This window comes from Leuciscus leuciscus (assembly GCF_965113295.1).
Source record: "Leuciscus leuciscus genome assembly, chromosome: 23".
NCBI lineage: Eukaryota > Metazoa > Chordata > Actinopteri > Cypriniformes > Leuciscidae > Leuciscus > Leuciscus leuciscus.
Genome location: NC_138747.1, coordinates 1,033,266 through 1,058,265, shown reverse-complemented (window position 1 = coordinate 1,058,265; position 25,000 = coordinate 1,033,266). Strand labels below are relative to the sequence as shown.

Below are 25,000 nucleotides of genomic sequence, written 5' to 3'. Positions count from 1 at the left end.
GTGTGTGCAGGCTCTGGCACAGTGTGGTCCCGGATCTCTGTAGTCGAGCGCATCACGGCGAGGACTGGAACTGCTTCTTCGGCTACAAGGTTCATCCAACACTGAAGAGTACGTGAGTCCACACTGCCCTCTAGTGGCTGAAACACACACACACACCAGTGCAAAGCCAGTGCTGTTTCAATATGAAAATGAGCCATCCTCTCATTAAATATGCACTCATTTACATACATTTCCAGCACAGTAATCTGAACATTGGATAAAGCCAGTTTCCAAGTTCTTGATTTTGTGGGTATATTACAGGTGTTTACAGAGAGGATTTTGGATTTCTCTTTTTATCTCTATATCATTCAGAAAATACTGTCAACAGACGGAACAAAAATACATTTTCACCTTGTGCTTGTAAAATGTTCTATAAATCAGGTGAATGATATATGATCAAACCTCCAGAATATATTAGATATGAATAAAACTGTAAAGTTAGGTGTGTGTGAAGAGATTTCCGACTTTAAGGATGGACAGACACACAGAGATCGAGTGCGGGGCGAGAGACACAGACACAGAGAGAGAGAGAGTGCGGGGCGAGAGACACAGACACAGAGAGAGAGAGAGTGCGGGGCGAGAGACACAGACACAGAGAGAGAGAGAGTGCGGGGCGAGAGACACAGACACAGAGAGAGAGAGAGTGCGGGGCGAGAGACACAGACACACAGAGAGAGAGAGAGAGCAGGGCGAGAGACACAGACACACAGAGATCGAGTGCGGGGCGAGAGACACAGACACACAGAGAGAGAGAGTGCGGGGCGAGAGACACAGACACAGAGAGAGAGAGAGTGCGGGGCGAGAGACACAGACACACAGAGAGAGAGAGAGAGCAGGGCGAGAGACACAGACACACAGAGATCGAGTGCGGGGCGAGAGACACAGACACACAGAGAGAGAGAGAGCGGGGCGAGAGACACAGACACAGAGAGAGAGAGAGCGGGGCGAGAGACACAGACACAGAGATCGAGTGCGGGGCGAGAGACACAGACACACAGAGAGAGAGCGGGGCGAGAGACACAGACACACAGAGATCGAGTGCGGGGCGAGAGACACAGACACACAGAGAGAGAGAGAGAGCGGGGCGAGAGACACAGACACAGAGAGAGAGAGAGAGCGGGGCGAGAGACACAGACACAGAGAGAGAGAGAGCGGGGCGAGAGACACAGACACAGAGAGAGAGAGAGCGCGGGGCGAGAGACACAGAGAGAGAGAGAGCGGGGCGAGAGACACAGACACAGAGAGAGAGAGAGCGGGGCGAGAGACACAGACACAGAGAGAGAGAGCGGGGCGAGAGACACAGACACAGAGAGAGAGAGAGCGGGGCGAGAGACACAGACACAGAGAGAGAGAGAGCGGGGCGAGAGACACAGACACAGAGAGAGAGAGAGCGGGGCGAGAGACACAGACACAGAGAGAGAGAGCGGGGCGAGAGACACAGACACAGAGAGAGAGAGAGCGGGGCGAGAGACACAGACACAGAGAGAGAGAGAGAGCGGGGCGAGAGACACAGAGAGAGAGAGAGAGAGCGGGGCGAGAGACACAGAGAGAGAGAGAGAGCGGGGCGAGAGACACAGACACACAGAGATCGAGTGCGGAGCGAGAGACACAGACACAGAGAGAGAGAGAGAGCGGGGCGAGAGACACAGAGAGAGAGAGAGAGCGGGGCGAGAGACACAGACACACAGAGATCGAGTGCGGGGCAAGAGACAGACACAGAGAGAGAGAGAGCGGGGCGAGAGACACAGACACAGAGAGAGAGTGGGGCAAGAGACAGAGAGAGAGAGCGGGGCGAGAGACACAGACACAGAGAGAGAGAGAGAGCGGGGCGAGAGACACAGAGAGAGAGAGAGAGCGGGGCGAGAGACACAGACACACAGAGATCGAGTGCGGGGCAAGAGACAGACACAGAGAGAGAGAGAGCGGGGCGAGAGACACAGACACAGAGAGAGAGTGGGGCAAGAGACAGAGAGAGAGAGCGGGGCGAGAGACACAGACACAGAGAGAGAGAGAGCGGGCGAGAGACACAGACACACAGAGAGAGAGAGCGGGGCGAGAGACACAGACACACAGAGATCGAGTGCGGGGCGAGAGACACAGACACAGAGAGAGAGAGAGCGGGGCGAGAGACAGACACACAGAGATCGAGTGCGGGGCGAGAGACACAGTCACAGAGAGAGAGAGAGCGGGCGAGAGACACAGACACACAGAGAGAGAGAGCAGGGCGAGAGACACAGACACACAGAGATCGAGTGCGGGGCGAGAGACACAGACACAGAGAGAGAGAGAGCGGGGCGAGAGACACAGACACAGAGAGAGAGTGGGGCAAGAGACAGAGAGAGAGAGCGGGGCGAGAGACACAGACACAGAGAGAGAGAGAGCGGGCGAGAGACACAGACACACAGAGAGAGAGAGCGGGGCGAGAGACACAGACACAGAGAGAGAGAGAGCGGGCGAGAGACACAGACACACAGAGAGAGAGAGAGCGGGGCGAGAGACACAGACACAGAGAGAGAGAGAGTGCGGGGCGAGAGACACAGACACACAGAGATCGAGTGCGATAGAAGAAACGCTTCTGGATGTTCCTCTCAGTCTGAATGACATCATGAAACGCCAAACAGCCCAAAACCTCAGAGTGACCAGTAATGAAACACTGGTGTTACGAGTGTCGTTTTCGGCAATTTAAATAAAGCTGAAATAAAATATAAATATTAGATGAAAAATTGACATTATAAATACTATAATCAAAATGTAATAATAAAAAAGAATTCAAAATATCAATTGGTAAATTACTTAAAAATAGGCTGTTTCTATTTTTATTTTTTTTAAATAGGATGTTTATATCTCACAATTCTGACTTTATAACACGGGAGATAAAAAGTTGCAATTATCTTTTAAAATGTTTAATTCTGTGGCGGAAACAAGCCTCTAACAGTCACATGAATGAGTCAATAAAATGAGTCCTAGTAAAATGACTAAAACTGAAATAAAAATGAATAAGAGCTATATAGAAATGTTTAAAAATAAAATAAAACAGTTGACAAAAGCATGTAACAAACTGACAAAAACTTAAGCTAAATTACAATAAAAATATACAAACTGCTTGAACTCTCTCTCTCTCTCTGCGTCTGTCTCTCGCCCCGCTCTCTCTCTCTCTCTGTGTCTCTCTCTCTCTCTGTGTCTGTCTCTCGCCCCGCTCTCGCTCGCTCTCTCTCTCTCTCTCTCTCTCTGCGTCTGTCTCTCGCCCCGCTCTCTCTCTCTGCGTCTGTCTCTCGCCCCGCTCTCTCTCTCTCTGTGTCTGTCTCTCTCTCTCTGCGTCTGTCTCTCGCCCCGCTCTCTCTCTCTCTGTGTCTGTCTCTCGCCCCGCTCTCTCTCTCTCTCTGCATCTGTCTCTCGCCCCGCTCTCTCTCTCTCTCTCTCTCTGTGTCTGTCTCTCGCCCCGCTCTCTCTCTCTCTCTCTCTGTGTCTGTCTCTCGCCCCACTCTCTCTCTCGCCCCGCTCTCTCTCTCTCTCTCTGTGTCTCTCGCCCCGCTCTCTCTCTCACCCCGCTCTCTCTCTCTCTCTCTGTGTCTCTCGCCCCGCTCTCTCTCTCGCCCCGCTCTCTCTCTCTCTCTGTGTCTCTCGCCCCGCTCTCTCTCTCTCTCTCTCTCTCTGTGTCTCTCGCCCCGCTCTCTCTCTCGCCCCGCTCTCTCTCTCTCTCTCTGTGTCTCTCGCCCCGCTCTCTCTCTCTCTCTCTCTCTCTGTGTCTCTCGCCCCGCTCTCTCTCAGGTCCGGTGTTTGTGGTCCAGTGGCTGTTTGATGAAGCTCAGCTGATGGTTGATAATGTTCATCTGACGGGTCAGCCGGTCCAGGAGAACCAGTGGCGATACATCCAGAACCTGGGCCGCGAACTCAGAAACACACTCAAAAACCTCCCGTAAGGATTCATCCTGTTTCTCCAACACTTTACAATACGGTTCATTCATGTATTTACTAACATGAACTAACACTGAGCAAAACATGTGTTACAGCATTTACTAATCTTTGTTAATGTTAGTTAAAACTCAGCTGTTCATTGTTTGTTCATGTTAGTTCACAGTGCATTAACTAATGTTCACTAATACAACCTTTGATTTTAATAGCGTATTAGTAAATGTTGAAATTAATACTAAGTTCATGTTAACTAACGAACCTTATTGTAAAGTGTTAGTGTTTGTCCTGTGTCACGCTGCTCTCTGATTGGCTCTTGACTCTTTGATTGACAGGGCCCTGTTTGCTCCAGCCTGTTTGTCCCATGAGATCATCACCAGAAAGTGAGTAACTATGCAGATCATAATGAACAATCATCATACAGTAACACTTTACAGTAAGCTTCATTAGTTAACATGAACAAATGTTTAGTTCATGTTAGTTAATACAGTAACTAATGTTATTATAAAGTGTTACTCATCATATTTACACGCTGCACATCACCTCTTGTGTCTTCAGTTACTGGATGGACATCCATGTGAAAGGTACTTCGCTTCCCCGAGCGCTTCAGTGCTGGGACCGCAGCCTCCGTAACCACGGCAACGGCAGCATCACTCAGGCTCCGCCCAGGGGTTGTCCCGTGCACTTGATTGACAGCTGTCCGTGGCCCCACTGTAACCCCTCGTGTCCCAGGGTCAGAGAGCACCTGACGGGACAGGAGATGAGCGTGGTCCAGTTCCTCACACACCTGGGCTTCGACGTGCAGCGCATGGCTCATCAGCAGGGCATGGAGCCCGACACACTCCTGGGCATGCTCAGTAACGGCACCTGACATGCGGACCGGCCAATCGGAGAGCAATGCAATGAGGACGGGTCCCTGTCTGAGTCCCTTGTGTCGTGTAATGGTGTGTATGATCAGTTAGCGTGTGCTTTACTATAGACTGAGAAATAAGCAGTGGCAGAAATGAAGTTCTCCACTAAGAGGCGATATTTGCCCCTGAAATTGATTTCTTGGGGCATTTTGACCTTTATAAAGGCAGCTTTTCTAACCTTTTTAAATGTAAGGGGACGCATACAGTGTAGATTTATGGATACTGAAATATTGGGGAAAATTTAATTATACTTTAAATATGAAACTGAAACTGTAGGTTTCTTAATCAGTGAGTCATTGATTCATTGACTCAGCTGATTCATTCGAAGGGGCTGATTCATTCGAAGCGGCTGATTCATTCACTCAACTGATTCATTCACTCAACTGATTCATTCACTCAACTGATTCATTCACCCAGCTGATTCATTCACCCAGCTGATTCATTCACTCAGCTGATTCATTCACCCAGCTGATTCATTCACTCAGCTGATTCATTCACTCAGCTGATTAATTCAGGAACGAACCAAGTAACTTTCTTTATGAACGAATCATTGAATCACTGACTCAACCGATTCAATGAAAAACACAGGATGATTCAGGAACAGCCTATTTTTAGGTAATTTATTAATTATATACCTTTGGATAAAGTATGAAATAGTGACGATCTTTAAAAGAGGACAAATGAGTGTAGATGCACTGATGGTGTTTCATATGAAGCCTTTTTCCACCACATAAAAAATATATAAAAAACATGCTTTGGTAAATCATAGTTATGAGACAAAAGTCAAACAAAATTATGACAAAAAAAGAAATTACGACTTAAAAAGTCAAAATTATGACCTAAAAAGTTTAATTGAAATTGACAAGCCAATCATGACAAAATTATGGCATACTAAATGGAAATTATGACGTAAAAAGCTGAAATTATGAGATGAAGTCAAAATTATGATTTAAAAGAAGACAAAAAAAGAAATTACGACTTAAAAAGTCAAAATTATGACCTAAAAAGTTTAATTGAAATTGACAAGCCAATCATGACAAAATTATGGCATACTAAATGGAAATTATGACGTAAAAAGCTGAAATTATGAGATGAAGTCAAAATTATGATTTAAAAGAAGACAAAAAAAGAAATTACGACTTAAAAAGTCAAAATTATGACCTAAAAAGTTGAATAGAAATTGACTTAAGCCAATCTTGACAAAAAAATAAAGAATTATGGCATACTAAATCGAAATTATGACTTAAAAAGATGAAATTATGACATGTTGAAATTGATATATTATGTAATAATCCTAACAAAAAGTTTAAAAAAAATAATATTTTCTCAGATTTATGATTTACCAGAGCATGATGTTTTTCTTATGTGGTGTAAATGGGCTTCAGTAATCTCTAAATGATGATCAGCTGTGATCCTGAACTGCAGAATCTGAAGGCTGTGTTCGGGACGGAGTCGGTGTGTGTGTGTGTGTGTGTGTGTGTGAACCAGAATCTCCAGAATCAGCTGATGGTGATGAACTCTTCCTCAGAGGATGATGATGATGAACGCTCAGAGTCTCTCGCTTCAGCCCATCATAATGAAGCACCACTTCTTTAACTTCGCAAACGAAAACTGGAAATCTGGATACCAAAATCAACAGAGACAGATGTACACACACACACACACACACACACGTTTCACATGAACATCTACACCTCTATAAACTAAAGCTGACTGCATGTATTTATTATCCAGAGAATCTCACAAAACCTGTCAAGAACATGTGCTTCAAATGTCAAAAAAAGAAACTAATTGTTGTGTAAAAAACATAATAATAATAATAAAACATAATGGTCCTAAAAAATAAGCTTTTAAGTATAAATAAAATATTACTTTTGATTTGGGGGTGAAATATGTTCTTGACGTGTTTCCTGATATTCACCCTTTATATTGTGATTTGTAGAATATGTTCAAACAGAAGACAAACTTAAGCTACATTGTTATTTATTTTATGTCAAACATATTTATGAGTGATTGTGAAAAAAGTATTGTGTGTAAAGTGTACATACCTGTTTACTGTTGCCGTTTCATTTGCATGATTTCATAAAAAATATTAACAGTTATTATTGTGGCCAAAATGTTTTGTTAATATCTACTTATAGTTATTTATCTTAGATGTAGATTGCTATCTATACATAAGAGAAATATTAATATACATACACACACATATATAAATGTATATATATATATATACAGGTTTAATGTATACACACATAAAAATGTACTAGTTGTTTCAGACTTGCATAACAGAATCAAAACAATTAAGAAAGCAAAGTTTAATAATAATAAAAAAAATGTTTATTAAAAAATGTTTCACTAATATCACAGTACATAAAACGTAAGGTCCAGTTTGCGAGAGCGGCAGGAAGAGGAACAGTGAATATTAATCCATGTTTCACAGTAAAAATGGTCTCGATGCTAAAGACGGCAAGAAACACCATCACCATATAAAGGGTTTCCACAGATTCACCAGAAACCAAGAGCTCTGACCATCAGCTCTACTGGCCTCTGCTCTTCATCCTCTTCATCCTCATCACAGCGTGTGTGTGAGACGAGCGTTCGGTCAGTTCCTCCACATCACGAGTGTCAGGAGTAACTGGAGTCCTGAAAGCACACACAAACACACACACACACACACACACACACACACACACACACACACACACACACACACACACACACACACACACATCAGCTCTGAAACACTCCTGAACAACACGAGAGCGAACACTGACGTCTAGCAGTGAATCAGTCCTTCTCTCGGCTGTCATCACGTTATAGATCACTCAGCTTCTACATATTCTGTTTTTAGTTTCATATCGGCTGCATGCTTTAGTCAGTTTGTCATGCTTTAGTCAGTCATTCTCAATATCTTTCAGTTTAATTATTATTTGCAGCTGATTGGTTATTATCTTGCTTGTTTGCTTACATTTAATTACATTTTTATTTATTTATTGCAACATTCCATGATGCGTTTAAAATATTCATTATGTATCAACTTTATTTATTTAATTATTTTTAATCCCTCCATACTTTAGAAGACACTATTTTACTTTAAATATATATATCTTTTTTTATATTTCTTTTACTTATATATATATATTGTATTTTTATTCATTATTATTTATATAATTATGTATTTAGCAGATACTAAACGAAAAAAAAAACTTATTTCAGTGTGTCATGTTTAGTTTAACGATTTTCATCTTGTTCCTTTTATATCATGATTTTATTATATTTAATGTTAAATCCCCCCATATTTTAAAAGACACTATTTTAGTTTTTTTTATTTTACAATTTTTTATTTTTACATATAGTTTTAAATATATATATATATATATATATATATATATATATATATATATATATATACATATATATATATTTTTTTTAAATTATTATTTATATATTTATACATTTAGCAGATGCTTTTGTCAAAACTATGTACAAAATCTAAGCAAAAAAAAAGAAAAAAAAGAAAAAAAGAAAACTTATTTCAGTTTGCGATTTTAATCTATCAATATTTCATTTTATTTTCATCTTAATAGTTTTAGTTTTGGTGAAGGATAATAAACCGGGCAGATTCATCACACAGTATTTAGCACTGAATCACTTTCACTTTAACCAAAGATTCATATTTCAGCACATGATTCTGACTCGAATCATTTCAGTGATTCAGTGATTCAGTACCTCGCTGGCTCCTCGTACTCCTCGCGGTGAGACGACACGCTTGCGCTCATGGATGTCCTGCAGTCGCGTGATCAGAAACTTCTTATCCCCGCCCTCCTGAATAAACAGGAACAGGAAGTGATGTCATGCTACACCGCTGCATGCAGATGATTCAATCGTTACATAATCATTTGATTCTTCTGTCTCACATTCTCAATCTGTTCCTGAAGGAGTTCGATGATCTTCCGCTGACCGTCGACCACCTGACTGTGGAAGTAAATCACTATCCTGCACAAACACACAAAACAATGGAGATCACCAGAGATCACTTTAAAGCTGTGGTTAAATAGGGTTTCACTTTTCTAACTTTAGTTAGTGTGTAATGTTGCTGTTTGAGCATAAACAACATCTGCAAAGTTACAACGCTCAAAGTTCAAAGCAAAGGGAGAGATTTTCTTTTACAGAAATCGCTTTTTAAGAACTAGAAATGAAATCCAAATTTTATATAAGCTGTGACGTAGTTAATCTGGTTCATATCTTAATTTTTTTGGCTAGTAGAAGTTCTGAAATGACCGGGACCTTAAAGGGGTCATCGGATGCCCATTTTCCACAAGTTGGTATGATTCTTTAGGGTCTTCATGTAAAGTTTGTAACATACTTTTGTTAAAAATTCCTCAATAGTTGTATAAAACAACACCCTTTTACCTCCTGAAGAACAGCTCTGTTCACAGCGACCCGTTTCGGTGCATGTCTCTTTAAATGATAATGAGGTGCATGTCTCTTTAAATGATAATGAGGTGCAAGTCTCTTTAAATGATAATGAGGTGCAAGTCTCTTTAAATGATAATGAGGTGCATGTCTCTTTAAATGATAATGAGGTGCATGTCTCTTTAAATGATGAGGTGCATGTCTCTTTAAATGATAATGAGGTGCATGTCTCTTTAAATGATAATGAGGTGCATGTCTCTTTAAATGATAATGAGCAACTGCTCAAGACACAAAGTGATGCCTTGGTGGACAGTATTCAAATGGCTGAAAATATGCTAATATGGGGAATATTCATATGCAAACACCATATAAAAGTGAATTTTGCAACCGATGATCCCTTTAAAAACTTTAGAAGCCAAATTGTCCGGTGAGTGAAAAAGTTGATTTGAAACGCAGCCTCACAGGAAGATGGCGGCGCACAGGAACAGGAAGAGTGGGTTTTCCACCAGGTACGCGTGAGCCGAGGCCAGCCAGGACAGATTGGGATTGTCCGCCGCCAGCTTCTGGACCCACAGCTTCCCGGCCTGGAACATGGTCTTCAGACCCCGAAACGGGCCGCACTCGGCCGACGGCTTCATCCTGGGACAGAAGCAGCGTGTGTGAATACAGCATTATGGGTCTGGACGTAACACTCCATTCATTTTAGTGCTGATGTATGAGCAAAAGTCCATATCATGGTACCTTTCAAAATTAAACCGGTTTCACGGTATTTGTCAAGTCAAGTCTCCTTCATTTATACAGCGCTTTAACAATATCGATTGTCACACACACACACACACACACACACACACACACACACACACACACACACACACTCTTCTACCAAGATGAATCACCATGCAAATGAGTTTCATCACTTTTCCAGACGCCCCCGTGAGAAGCAGTACAGCGATGGTGAACACACACTTACGTCCACATGGTGTAGGTCTCACACACTCACACACACACACTTACGTCCACATGGTGTAGGTCACACACACTCACACACACACACTTACGTCCACATGGTGTAGGTCACACACACGGAGGCGCCCAGGAACGACGGGAAGCACAGGAGTGTGATGAAGATGGTGGTCATCTGAGAGGCTCGCCACGGCTTCCCCGACGCCTGACAGTTCATCATCAGACTGACCTGTGACACACACATCATAATCACAGACGAGTCCGAATCATTCTAGTGAATCGGTTCGCAAATGAGTCATCCTATTCATTCTAGTGAATCGGCTGGCAAATGATTCATCAGAATCATTCTAGTGAATCGATTCGCAAATGATTCCTCTGAGTCATTGTTAAAAAAAATTTCCTGCAGGTTATTTGTCTAAACAAACACAATAAATGATGTTGATGATTGTGAGCAGACAAACAAACCTTCTTCATGTAGAAGAGAAACAGCAGTTTAATAATCTGAACCACAGGCAGGAGAGGAGAGAACAACACGCCCAACCTACACACACACACACACACACACACACACACACAGGTGCTGTTATATCACATCACCGACCAACAATCACGTCACAGTCAGGTAATGATGGATGTTTACCAGGCCAGAGTTTGTCCATAGATGAGCTCCAGAACGTTCCTAGCGATATCAAACACAGGTTTCCTCTTCCTCTTCAGAGCTTTCTGAGAAAACAACCTGACGGAGAGAAACACAACAGAAATGATTTCAGTCCAAGTACATTTTTTAATTGTTAGCAAACACAATCCTGAGCTCATACTGTACATCATCAGCTGCTCACCTCCACAGAAACTCTCCAAAGAAAGTGTCCAGCAACATGAAGATGAAGTCCATAAGGAGGAAACGGTACAGTTCCTGACCGACGAAACTCTCCCAGCACTGCAACAGCAAAACCAGCATCAAAACCAGCATCAAAACCACCACCATCAAAACCAGCATCAAAACCAGCATCAAAACCACCACCATCAAACCCATCATCAAAACCACCACCATCAAAACCATCATCAAAACCATTACCATCAAAACCAGTATCAAAACCACCACCATCAAAACCACTTGTGCTGGGCGGATTGACCAAAAAATTATATCACGGTATTTTTTTAAATGATACCGGTTTCACGGTATATGGCGGTATTATTCTTCTTTTCAAGCATGACTGGGTGTTAAACACATTTTCTACTGACTGAGAGGAAATACTGCAGTGGATTGAATCAGAACATCTATTTTACTGTCATGAGTGAATATTGTAGAAGAATCCCACACTAGTATTAATACAGGTTTGTAAGACACCATAAAATGATGCTGTTCACAAAGAGGTCCAGCAGGAGGCGCTGCGCTCAAATGCTGCTTTATCAGGAAAGATAAAGAAAGATTAACTTTCTTCAGACACATTCATATAAAAACACCCGCGCCGAGTTTACACTGTGAAACGTGCAGTGCTCATGTTTATTCAACGATGTCAAAGCCTTTTATATTCGATCAAATTATATTATGTTAAATTATATTGCAGAAACACTGTAATAAAATTTGACAGCTATCAGTTATAGTTTAACCAATCCATCTTCACCATCACAGTAACACTCACACACCAGAGCACACACCTCTCACACAGTGTCACGGATCCGCGAAAACGACTAAAAACGCTGTGTTCTGCTGCCAGGCCAGTAGATGGCGATGAAACACTATAGACTGAACACGTAATACGCATGTGCATGACATCATCGTCTTCAGAGATTCACGTTTTTGTTGTTTACACTGAGACCGTTCTCAAAAACTTGTACTTTTCAAAACTTCAGGCACCAAAAACACCATTGTCGTGTAAATGAACGGTCAAAAGTTTAACGTTTTTAGTTGAAACCTCACCTGTAAGCCCAGCTGCTCGGGGTCTGATGCCACGCGACCCAGCCAATGATGGCACAGCACTCCCAACACACTCACTTTCAACAACAAGTTCCTGCGACACACACCACACACGAGGAAACATAAGAAAAGCATGAAGTGAATCAGTGTAGCAGAAGCTTCCTGGTGAAAGCCCTTCAAATCTCCATGCAGAAACTGTTTTATATGATAACATGTAACAGACACACAGCAAGATTTGAGATTGTTAGTTTCCCTTTTTGTAGAGTCTAAAGCTTTTATGTCATCGCACTGCAGAAACTTACTTGACTCCTCAATGCAAGTATTTTGAATACATAATTTCAAAATTAATACAGGAGAGGGAGGAAAGAGGAAAGAGGAAAGAGGAAGGCAGAGAGAAGGGAGGATGGAGAAAGAAAGAAAGAAAGAAAGAAAGAAAGAAAGAAAAAGAAAGAAAGAAAGAAAGAAAGAAAGAAAGAAAGAAAGAAAAATGTTTGCAACTTCCTTCATGACCATATGTTGTTTGGGAAAATAATTTAATTTAATTTAATACAAAATGTAAAAAAAAAAATTAAAAAAATTTTAATGACAACAATTATTTCGTCAAATTAAAAAAAGTTTAATAGACAGAAGCCTTTATATTAAATAATATATTTGCGCTCAGAAAACGCACAGAAAACCAGAAAACGCTAAAAAAAAACGCACAGAACGCTCAGAAAACGCACAGAAAACCAGAAAACGCACAGAAAACGCACAGAAAACCAGAAAACGCTCAAAAAAACGCACAGAACGCACAGAAAACGCACAGAAAACCAGAAAACGCAAAAAAAAAAACGCACATAACGCTCAAAAAACGCACAAAAAACACACAGAAAACGCTCAAAAAACGCACATAACGCTCAAAAAATGCTCAGAAAACGCACATAACGCTCAAAAAACGCTCAGAAAACGCACAAAAAAACGCACAGAAAACGCTCAAAAAACGCACAAAAAAAACGCACAGAAAACACACAGAAAATGCTAAAAAAACGCACAGAAAATGCTAAAAAAACGCACAGAACGCACTGAAAACGCACAGAAAACCAGAAAACGCAAAAAAAAAACGCACAGAACGCACAGAAAACGCACAAAAAACACACAGAAAACGCTCAAAAAACGCACATAACGCTCAAAAAACGCTCAGAAAACGCACAAAAAAACGCACAGAAAACGCACAAAAAACACACAGAAAACGCTCAAAAAACGCACATAACGCTCAAAAAACGCTCAGAAAACGCACAAAAAAACGCACAGAAAACGCTCAAAAAACGCACAAAAAAAACGCACAGAAAACGCTAAAAAAACGCACAGAAAACGCTCAAAAAAAGCACAAGAAAACGCACAAGAAAACGCACAGAAAAGAGTGTGGGACTAGAAGAAGGTTATGATCACTTGATCTTAAGCTTCTGGAAGGGGTATAGGAATGCTTTGGGAAGGTCCGAGTGAAAGTGTGTGTTGAAGTGTGTGTTGAGTTCTGCGGTAACTATACCTGCTGATGGAGACGTAGTTGAGCACGCTGGGAGAATCGTACTCCTCCATCCAGGCCACGGCGTTGAAGAATCCCGGCAGGATCAGATTAATGCAGGACACCAGAACGGGAACGGCCAGCAGACTCGCCTCCTTCAGCATCACACCGTCAGACGAGCTCGTTCGAGTGCGAGTTTCAACGTCTTTCTGCAATAACAAACGTCTCAGCTTGAGCTGGTGTCTCCGCTCGTGCACATGCATGTGTCCAGTATTTTAGTAATCGAGTATTCTACCAATTAATCGAGTAATCCGATAAAAATTTGTGGTAATAAAAATAGATCCAAGTGAACAACAGCCTTTAAAATGACTTAAAATACAACATATATAATAACAAGCAATACAAATTGGTTCAAATATCATATGGGTTTTATTGAACGACACTGTTAAAATACGCCATGTAAAATAAATGATAAAAAACTAATATAAACAAAACTTATGTAGATTATGTAATATAACAAAAGCCTGCAGAGGGCGACAGCGGCCTGGTGTTAGTTGGTGTTACACTACGGCATGATCAAATCCTCGATTTATATTTAATTTATAATAATTTATATTGGTCAAACAACATTTAATTCAAATGTCCACTTAATCTTTAATATTTGGTCACTTCTGTACGACAGAAATGCAACAGCCGCTGTCATTTCTTGAAAAAGAAACATGAAAAACTCAGAGCGAGGCTTTAAACTTTTATTTTGATATCGTGATGAACAACAATTCGCATATTTAGAAACATATTCTCATGTGTTGGCGTAGATTTACAAATGAGTTATGGTACAAATCGTGTGATGAATCATAAATGATGCTATGATGCATAAATGATTAACCATGAAACCTAAACACCCAGCGCGTGCGGAGACTGAGTTTGACATGTAATCTGCACACATGTATTGCATTCGAGGATATTTTAAAATCGAGTACTGGACTTTAATCGAGGAATCGTTGAATGAAAAGTGCATGTGTGTGTGTGTGTGTGTGTGTGTGTGTGTGTGTGTGTGTGTATATCTGGTACCTTGTGCATGTGTGTGTGTGTGTATCTGGTACCTTGTGCATATGTGTGTGTATCTGGTACCTTGTGCATGTGTGTGTGTGTATCTGGTACCTTGTGCATGTGTGTGTGTGTATCTGGTACCTTGTGCATGTGTGTGTGTGTGTATCTGGTACCTTGTGCATGTGTGTGTGTGTATCTGGTACCTTGTGCATGTGTGTGTGTGTATATCTGGTACCTTGTGCATGTGTGTGTGTGTATATCTGGTACCTTGTGCATGTGTGTGTGTGTATCTGGTACCTTGTGCATGTGTGTGTGTGTATCTGGTACCTTGTGCATGTGTGTGTGTGTGTATCTGGTACCTTGTGCATGTGTGTGTGTGTATCTGGTACCTTGTGCATGTGTGTGTGTGTATCTGGTACCTTGTGCATGTGTGTGTGTGTATCTGGTACCTTGTGCATGTGTGTGTGTGTGTATCTGGTACCTTGTGCATGTGTGTGTGTGTATCTGGTACCTTGTGCATGTGTGTGTGTGTATCTGGTACCTTGTGCATGTGTGTGTGTGTATCTGGTACCTTGTGCATGTGTGTGTGTGTATATCTGGTACCTTGTGCATGTGTGTGTGTGTATCTGGTACCTTGTGCATGTGTGTGTGTGTGTGTATCTGGTACCTTGTGCATGTGTGTGTGTGTATATCTGGTACCTTGTGCATGTGTTCAGAGAAGTAGAAGACGGCCAGAACACACGCTAGCGTACTTCCCAAACACATGAGCCACGCCAGCATATGGATGAAGACCCGGAACAAACGCGTGAGAACCGAAAACTTCAGCTCCTCGCGGTTGACTTCTGCCACCAGCTCCTACACACACACACACACACACACACACACACACAGATAAGTCAAGTCAAGACAAGTCAAGTCTCCACTTGACTTGTCTACCTCAACAAATTACTTGTCAGGCCTAAAAAATGTATAATACAGAATTATTTATCGCTTGATAATAAATCGCTAGATAACAGAGCTGAAGTGTGCCATACATGTGTGTGTGTGTGTGTGTATATGTGTGTGTGTGTGTGTGTGTGTGTGTGTGTGTGTGTGTGTGTTTGTGTTTGTGAGTGAGTGAGTGAGTGAGTGAGTGAGTGAGTGTGTGTGTGTGTGTGTGTGTGTGTGTGTGTGTGTGTGTGTGTGTGTGTTCTGACCTTGAGCTGTGTGCCGATGTTCGCTCGCTGGAGTCTGACGGAGCTTTTCTTGCTGACTTTATAGTCCCACGAGCTGAACACCTTTATGGCCAACAGGCCTTTAGATTTATCGATGCGGAAACTCTGACCGAAGGACTTGGACATGCTGGAAAACAGCCGCACGGAGAATCAGTGTTGGCGAACTCAGAGATGATCACTGTACTACTGTAAACACTGCACTACTGTAAACACTGCACTACTGTAAACACTGCACTACTGTAAACACTGCACTACTGTAAACACTGCACTACTGTAAACACTGCACTACTGTAAACACAGTGATACTGTAAACACTATTACTGCAAACACTGTACTACTGTAAACACTGTACTACTGTAAACACTGCACTACTGTAAACACTGTACTACTGTAAACACAGTGATACTGTAAACACTATTACTGTAAACACTGCACTACTGTAAACACAGTGATACTGTAAACACTATTACTGCAAACACTGTACTACTGTAAACACTGTACTACTGTAAACACTGTACTACTGTAAACACTATTACTGTAAACACTGTACTACTGTAAACACTGTACTACTGTAAACACAACCTGTTTTCATTGTCATTCAGGAATGTAAAAACATTTGCATTTACATACACTACAGCCAAAAGTTTGGAATAATTAAGATTTTTCACATGATCCTTCAGAAATCATTCTAATATGATGATTTGATGCTCAATTATTATTATGAATTATTTTTGGTGCTCAATTATTAATATTGATTCTTATTTGAAGTTGAAAACAGTTCTAAAGGAGTTTTGTTGCTTTTTTTTTTTTTTACTGTATTTTTGATTAAATAAATGTATCCTTAGTGAACATTAAATCGTAATTATTCCAAACTTATGGCCGTTAGTGTACATTTACATTGCGTTAATGCATTTGACACACATTCTACTGTACAATTCATGCATTTCCTGCACTTTTAAAAAAGATTTAAGTTTAACTTAAAGTATTTTTTATGGAATATTGCAATGTTTATTGTAAATGATTTATAGGTGCACATCATCATTATAGTTTTAATAATCTTGAATCAGAATCAGTTCCTCTTGCAGCATCTCTTCTCATCTCTGATGAGGAGGGCGGGGCTATAACCTGTCACTCACATGAGATCAGCCAATAGCAAACCACAACCATCCAACCAGCCAATCAACTCCACACAGACACAATCAAGCCCCGCCCACATTTGTTCTTGTTCCAGAAGCGTTTCACTCGAATATATACGGCATAATAGAGAAGAAAAGACCAGCGCGACTTCCGTTTCATGCCGACTTGTTCTCCTGAATTGTAATGTAAACGTGATGTTGTCAGGAGAGACTCACGTGTAGACGAGGATGATGCAGGTGATGAAGAACGCAGCGCCGATGGTGAAGAAGTAAACCAGAGGCATGTTATAGGACAGTCCACACGACGTCCCGTTGCTAGACTTAGAGCAACTGTGTTTCGGCTGTAGTGTTTGATGACTGTAGTATCCGTAATACATAAGAGAGTCTGAGAAATAACCCTGACACACACACACACACACACACACACACACACACACACACACACACACAGATCATGAAGCATCGCACTTACAGCAATAAAGGCACTTTTAGGCAAATTACTTCATATATTTCAAATCTCTTAACTTACAAAAATATTTATTGTACTAGATCTCTATCACACATTCTGGAACGATCTGCAAAATGTACTTAAACTATAGATATTGCCCCCTCTGAGTACTCTTGAATGTCTTTTGCAAAATGCTTTAAAGGAGCCTTGTAAGTGCTTTTATTGATTTTACTTTTTGTGTTTTATGAGTATTGTTTTGTGTGGTTATCTGTGTGTGAAACTCTCTGTGCTGCCGTCCTGAGCCGGTCTCTCTGGAAGACGAGAGTGATATCTCAGTGGGATCTGTTGTTGATTTTAATCATTTTGAATTAAGAATACTCAGATGAGACCAAACTAAAATACAATAGGGTTGATTTTGATTTCATGCAAATTTTTTATGATCTGATTTATAAATCAATCTGAATTGTGGTCAATTCGAATTACTATTTTATTTATTTATTTTAAGTTATTATAAGCTATATTTCAGCCATTTTGCCTTTATTTTGATGTCAGAGCATTTGTGGAAACTGTGAACCATTGAACAGTTTGGGGTCAGTAAGATATATATAATACTTTTATTTATCAAGGACGCATTGAATTGATCAAAAGAACTTTATTTATAATGTTACAAAAGATTATATTTCAAATAAATGCGGCACTTTTGAACTTTCTATTCATCAAAATCAAATTTGTCACAGTTTTCATAAATGTTTCTTGAGCATCAAATCATCATATTATACTGATTTGTGAAGGATCATGTGACACTGAAGACTGGAGTAATGATGCTGAACATTCAGCTTTGATCACAGGAATAAATTACACTTTACTGTATATTCACATAGAAAACAGATGATTTACACTAGAATAATATTTCACAATTTTTACAGTATTTTTGATCAAATAAATGCAGCCTTGATGAGCAGAAGAGACTCCTTCATAAATATTAATCAATCCAATCTTTTGACCTGTAATATTTGCTCAACATAGCATAATGAAGTTAAAGTTCCACATTTGTGAATATCAAAGAGTGTATGTGTGTGTGTGTGTGTGTGTTTCTGAACTCACAGCGCCTGTCAGCACCTCCAGCCCCCACAAGCTCGTGACGCTGGTGTTCCGGCCCGGATCCGGAGCCACAACGGCCTGAGGAACCACCAGAAACAAACCCGTGACCAGGAACAGGAAGACGTTGAAGAACAGGAGCGTTCGGAGGAAGAGAAAATACGACAGAACGCCCGTCCCGAAGTGACCGCCGACACACTTCAGAGCCGTTTGCCACAACTGGAGCGAGGACAGGAAGGACAGCCAGCCGTACCAGCCGTGTCTCACCGCCTGACAGACAACACACAGCTTATTAGAGCGCCACCTAGAGGCCCGTTCACATATCATTCATTTACACAATGCACAAAATATCAGATGCTGAAAATTGATTGGCGGCCATGTTTTTTGAAGTATCCGAGTCAAGTTAGAAAATATGTTAGAATGCCCAACAAAGAAGATGCATACCAATTTTCAGCTTCATGGATCAAACAGTTGTGAAGTTATAAACCTGGTTTCACAGACAGGGTTTAGATTAAGCCCGGATTAGGCCTTCGTTCAATTAGGACATTTAAGTCTCTTGGTAACACTTTATTTTACAGTGTCCTTGTTACATATGTTACATGTACTTACCATAGTAATAACAGTAAATTATGCATAATTACATGCAACTAACCCTCAATCAAATCCTAACCCTACCCTAACCCTAAAGTAAGTACATGTAGTTCATTAATATTACTCAGTACTTAAATATAATGTTGTTGTTTTTTGTAGCGCCCCCTATTGGCGGAATATTACGAAATTTGGTGTGTGTCCTCAGAATGTCCTGTTGTCTTTGTGTGTCAAGTTTCGTTAAGCTTGGACATTGTGTTCAGCAGATATAGGCCAATTCTTAAAAATGGGTGTTGCCCAACCAATTAATTAATATGTAATTAATATGTCATTAAACATTTATGATTATGACATCATATCAGATTCTTGGATCCTTAAGAAACTTGACACAATCTCTAAATCTATGCTGATGTTATTATTTTTCATATTTAGTTGTAATATTCATCTTTAGTTTCTCCTTCTTAAAGATATGATTAATTAGAGTTACTTCTTTCATTGATTCGTTTGGTTTAATTTATACAATTTTTTTTATGTTTTATACATTATATATTGAAATGAACTTATTTTGCACAATATCTCGCTGTAATGCAAATGTCCAGGTGTGTGTGTGTGTCGTGCCAATAAAGCAACACTGAAACTGAGTGTATATTATTAGCTTCAGTACTAAAGTTCATCTGGTTCCTCATGTCTGAAACAGAGAAGTAAGAATAAAGCCTTCAAAACAAACACGCTCACACTTTGACACAATTATGCTGCACACACACACACACACACGCACACGCACACGCACACGCACATGCCTGTGCTGCAAGAGCATACAACTGGTGGCACACCCTGATCTACACACACACATTTCCTCTCTCTCACACACAGACACAAACACTCACACACATTCCTTCTCTCTCTCTCTCTCTCTCTCACACACACATACACACACTCCCCCTTTCTTTCTCTCTCTCACACACACACACACACACACACACACACACACACACACACAAACAAACAAACACTCACACACATTCCTTTTCTCTCTCTTTCTCTCTCACACACACACACACACACAAATGTCAAATATGGGGAAGATAATAACCATTCAAGCATGAAAAACCCCCAAACAACATCAAGACTTTGTACGAGGGCATGATAAGTCCTCTTTAAAAATGTCTTGCATGCGGTTTCACATACTTTTTTTATTTTTTATAAAATACATTTTTAACAGTAATATGCAAATTTGTTGTCATCTACATACTTTTTGATTCCACTTTTGTGTAAAATCTGCTAAAAACGAAGGTTAAAATCACATCTGGTTCATTGATCGCACTGGAAATGGAAGAACAAGTGGATCCAAATGAAACAGAAAGTCATATAGTTCATATCCACAAATCCCTGTCATGATGCGTGATGATGTCATGAGTGTGTTATGACTCACGATGATGATGTAATACTTGAGCTGACTGCAGCAGGGAATCTGATTCTGAGACAGAGAGTGTTCGGCTTTATTCAACACCAACATCCTGAAACACACAAAGTATCAGAAGAGAAACAAGATTTTAGGAAACATGAATGAGTTTTTGTAATCTAGTAAATGAACGGTGTACCAAGTGAAACAATACTGGTTTTAAAACATATTTTAAATGTTTTTAGCAACATTTATCTGATTCACTAACTGATTCATTAAGTGATTCATTCATTAAGTGAGTCTTTTGAATGGTTTCATCAAACAGAACCAGCTCATAGGAGACCGTGTGTGTCCATTTATTGTCTTTGCATTATTTTGTATATTACACATATCGTTGCTCTTTGACGAATCGCTTTGGATAAAAGCATCTGTGAAACACATAAAAGTGTAAGTTTGTGTTGCATTACATTCTATTCAGACTAAAGACTCTTGATGAAATATTTATTTTGCTGTAGTGCTTTGAGACCTAATGAACACTGTGTGTGTGTGTGTGTGTGTGTGTGTGTGTGTGTGTGTGTGTGTGTGTGTGTGTGTGTGTGTTTTACCTGAGCTCTTTCTTCTCCGAGAGACTCAGCGGCATCGCTCTCAACATTCGCACACGATCATTCGCCGACAGATTCTGCAGATTATTCACTAAACGCTCCCTCTTATTGTCTACACACACACACACACACACACACAGAGAGAGAGAGTCAGAGAACAAGATGAGCATGACATAGAAAAGATCATACAATACTGGTCAAAAGGAATAATTAATTTGGAATAATTATGATTTTTAATGTTTATGAAAGAGTCTCTTCTGCTCACCAAGGCTGCGTTTATTTGATCAAAAATACTGTAAAAACAGTGAAATATTATTATAATGTAAATCATCTGTTTTCTATGTGAATATATAGTAAAGTGTAATGTATTCCTGGGATCAAAGCTGAACTTTCAGCATCATTACTCCAGTCTTCAGTGTCACATGATCCTTCACAAATCATTCTAATATGATGATTTGATGCTCAAGAAACATTTATGATTTTTAATATTGATAATATTTCTGCTGTATGTTTGATCAAATAAACTCGGCCTTGATGAGCAGAAGAGACTCTTTCAGAATCGTGATTGTTCCGAGCTGGACTGTGATTCGCTGTGGGCGTGTGTGTGCTCACCGTCCTCCTCGTACTCGTCAGCGTCGGTCTCCACACGGTGTCCGCGGATGCTGGGTCTCGCTGAGCGAGGGAAGTGCTGGATCGAGGGGCGGCTCTGTCTGCGTCTGCGCAGCTGAAGGGTCCGGTTATAATACTGAGAGATGATCGCGCCTCGACTGCGGCCTGCACACACACACACACACACACACACACACACACACACACACACACACACACACACACACACACACAGGTTTATTTTGATATACTTGTGACAAACTGTATATTCTGTCCCCCTACACTAACCCTACCCATCACACACACACACACACACACACACACACACACACACACACACAAACCCTACCCCTAAACCTACCAATCACACACACACACACACACACACACACACACTAACCCAACCCCAACCCTACCCATCACACACACACTCACCGATGGTGCGGCTGGGCATGGAGGACAGGACTTTGAGTGTGTCAGATGACCAGCGTCCTCCAATCAAACACTCCATATGCTGAGGCTCCTCACTGTCAACCCGAAGGTACACTGGACTCTCCAGATGCATGACATCATCTGAGACACACACACACACACACAAACAGAGAGAGAGACACACACACACAACCAAAGCATTAAAGAGTAAAATCCATTGTATCTTGAGTTTCTTACGGGAACGAACACGTCACAATATTCCTCATTATAATAATTAAATAAAATAAAGGGGCGGGGCCTTGTTGAGTTAGTTAGTAGTGTGTTAAACTGGCGGTTATGGAAAGGGGCGGGACATTTCCCAAACACACTCAAAGCACTTGACCAATCACAACACACTGCTCCAGCCGACCAATCAGAGCACAGTGTGCTTTTCAGAAGGAGGGGCTTCATAGAGACAGGAAGTAAACAGAGCGTTACTGACAGACTGGTGCTGCGTTCCAGTCCAAAATTGTCATGCCCTTCACTCGCTAACTTCCCCTCCGTCTCGTTCACTCGGATGTACATCATTGCTTACGTTGCATGAGTGCCCACTACTGGCGGAAACTGCAGTGGGCTGAACTGGACCGTCCTCAGCCCTTGATCACTTGGAATCAGCTGTGGAGTTTATTTAATTTTTTTCCCCCCTTTAAGAATTTGTTTAATGCAGCATCCACATGTATATAGGTGTGTTTGGGTTGCTTTAAATAAAAAAAAATAGAATTAATATATCATAGAGTTGTTTGTTGTGGTGGTGATTAGATGAGATCTGTGGTGACGTCACAATCGTACTGCATTGTGGGACATATAGGTGCCTGAAGTGTACATATGAAGTAGACTCGCTCCCTCGGTCAAAATCGAGGGAACGAGGGTCTGTCCATATAAACTTCCCCATTTCCGCACTTCAAAATGGCGGCAGGGATTCCCCGAGGAGAAGTGCTTAGGGAAGTTCACAAGTGCGTGTCTAAAAGTGGACTGGAACGCAGACTGGGAAGAGAGGAGCCGCAACAATGGAGAATATGAGGAGAATAATCAACATTCAAGTTCTAGTAGAGCCTGAACACATCATCAAGAGCAAAATGACCTCTTTAAAATGAGAGGCTCGAATCTGATTGGCTCAAAGCTTTGATTCCTGTCTAAGTGGGCGGTTCGTGTTCAGGATAAGCGTGTGTGTGTGTGTGTGTGTGTGCGTGTGTGCGTGTGATCTGACCTCTGCTCTCCTCCTCCAGCTCCAGTGAGGTCATCTCGATGGCATCATGATGGTCATGACTCTGTTCCTCGATCAGTTGACTGAAGGAATCATGAACCCCTTCTTCATCAGCGGGACTCCTGATGCGCGCGCACACACACACACACACACACACACACACACACACACACACACACACACACACACACACACACACACACACACACACACACACACACACACACACACACACACACACACACACACAAACAATAAAGAAAGTTTCTGAAAGAGTCTCTTCTGCTCACCAAAGCTGCGTTTATTTGATCAAAAATACAATAAAAACAGTGAAATATTACTCCAGTGTAAATCATCTGTTTTCTATGTGAATATATAGTAAAGTGTAATTTATTCCTGTGATCAAAGTTGAATTTTCAGCATCATTACTCCAGTCTTCAGTGTCACATGATCCTTCACAAATCATTCTAATATGATGATTTGATGCTCAAGAAACATTTATGATTATTATCAATGTTGAAAACAGTGACATTTTATTTTTCAGGATTCTTTGATGAATAGAAAGTTCAAAAGAACAGCATTAATCTGAAACAGAATATTTTGTAACATTATAAATGTCTTTACTGTCACTTTTGATCAATTTAAAAGTGTGTCCTTGATGAATAAAATTATTAATTACTTTAAAAAAAAATCTTACTGACCCCAAACTTATGATGAAACACTAATTTATTTGAATTTTTTATATATTTTTAATCAGTTAAAACAGGAATAATGTCTATAATGTATTGCTTGAAGCATCAAAAGACATATGGACACACACACACGCACACGCAGTTTATACACACGTCTCGTGTGTGTTTGTAATGAAAAGCTCACACCCGAACACACAGATGTTCAGATCACAGAGATAACACATTATTACAGTAAATAATCACTCACTCGATATCGGTGATCAGATCCGAATGGAACCCGACTCTGCCGGCCATGATCCCTCACACACACTCACTCCCGGATCCCCGTCATCCTGCGCTGAACAACACACACAGAGGAATGTCAGAGAGAGGAGACTGAGTCCTGTCGTGTTTAAACCTGTCTGAGATCGCTGGCACACACACACACACACATTAACACTCACACTCCCACTGCTGAAGGAGTGTCTGCAGAATCAACTCTACCAGCCCTCCGGTCACTGAACACACACACACACACACACACACACACACACACGCACGCACACACACACACGCATTAACACTCACACTCACACTGCTGAAGGAGCGTCTGCAGAATCAACTCTACCAGCCCTCCGGTCACTGAACACACACACACACACACACACACACACACACACACACGCATTAACAGTCACACTCACACTGCTGAAGGAGTGTCTGCAGAATCAACTCTACCAGCCCTCCGGTCACTGAATACACACACACACACGCACACACGCACGCACATACACACGCATTAACACTCACACTCACACTGCTGAAGGAGCGTCTGCAGAATCAACTCTAC

The 25,000-nt window shown here is 41.1% G+C and overlaps 2 protein-coding genes across 3 annotated transcripts in view; one reads left to right on the top strand and one right to left on the bottom strand.

Moving 5' to 3' along the window:
* Positions 1-5,381, top strand: part of notum1b (notum, palmitoleoyl-protein carboxylesterase b) — a 14,340-nt gene extending 8,959 nt beyond the window's left edge. Inside the window, exons 8-11 of the mRNA XM_082155905.1 lie at positions 11-108; positions 3,808-3,955; positions 4,284-4,331; positions 4,507-5,381. Coding sequence (XP_082012031.1) covers positions 11-108; positions 3,808-3,955; positions 4,284-4,331; positions 4,507-4,819 — 607 coding nt within the window. The 3' untranslated portion in view covers positions 4,820-5,381. The remainder of the gene's footprint in view (positions 1-10; positions 109-3,807; positions 3,956-4,283; positions 4,332-4,506) is intronic.
* Positions 5,382-6,730: 1,349 nt separating this feature from the next.
* Positions 6,731-25,000, bottom strand: part of tmc6b (transmembrane channel-like 6b) — a 31,846-nt gene continuing 13,576 nt past the window's right edge. Inside the window, exons 2-21 of one of the 2 annotated variants that reach the window (XM_082155806.1) lie at positions 24,419-24,508; positions 23,483-23,601; positions 22,240-22,377; positions 21,808-21,969; positions 21,199-21,307; positions 20,624-20,708; positions 18,610-18,873; positions 17,274-17,455; positions 15,904-16,048; positions 15,407-15,562; positions 13,682-13,866; positions 12,160-12,250; positions 11,078-11,175; positions 10,879-10,974; positions 10,704-10,779; positions 10,334-10,467; positions 9,738-9,914; positions 8,777-8,855; positions 8,589-8,684; positions 6,731-7,502 (exon numbers count right to left, since the gene is read on the bottom strand). In XM_082155806.1, the coding sequence (XP_082011932.1) occupies positions 7,485-7,502; positions 8,589-8,684; positions 8,777-8,855; positions 9,738-9,914; positions 10,334-10,467; positions 10,704-10,779; positions 10,879-10,974; positions 11,078-11,175; positions 12,160-12,250; positions 13,682-13,866; positions 15,407-15,562; positions 15,904-16,048; positions 17,274-17,455; positions 18,610-18,873; positions 20,624-20,708; positions 21,199-21,307; positions 21,808-21,969; positions 22,240-22,377; positions 23,483-23,601; positions 24,419-24,465 (2,457 nt within the window). In that variant the 5' untranslated portion in view covers positions 24,466-24,508 and the 3' untranslated portion in view covers positions 6,731-7,484. The remainder of the gene's footprint in view (positions 7,503-8,588; positions 8,685-8,776; positions 8,856-9,737; positions 9,915-10,333; positions 10,468-10,703; positions 10,780-10,878; positions 10,975-11,077; positions 11,176-12,159; positions 12,251-13,681; positions 13,867-15,406; positions 15,563-15,903; positions 16,049-17,273; positions 17,456-18,609; positions 18,874-20,623; positions 20,709-21,198; positions 21,308-21,807; positions 21,970-22,239; positions 22,378-23,482; positions 23,602-24,418; positions 24,509-25,000) is intronic. The other variant, XM_082155807.1, reaches the window with a different exon arrangement.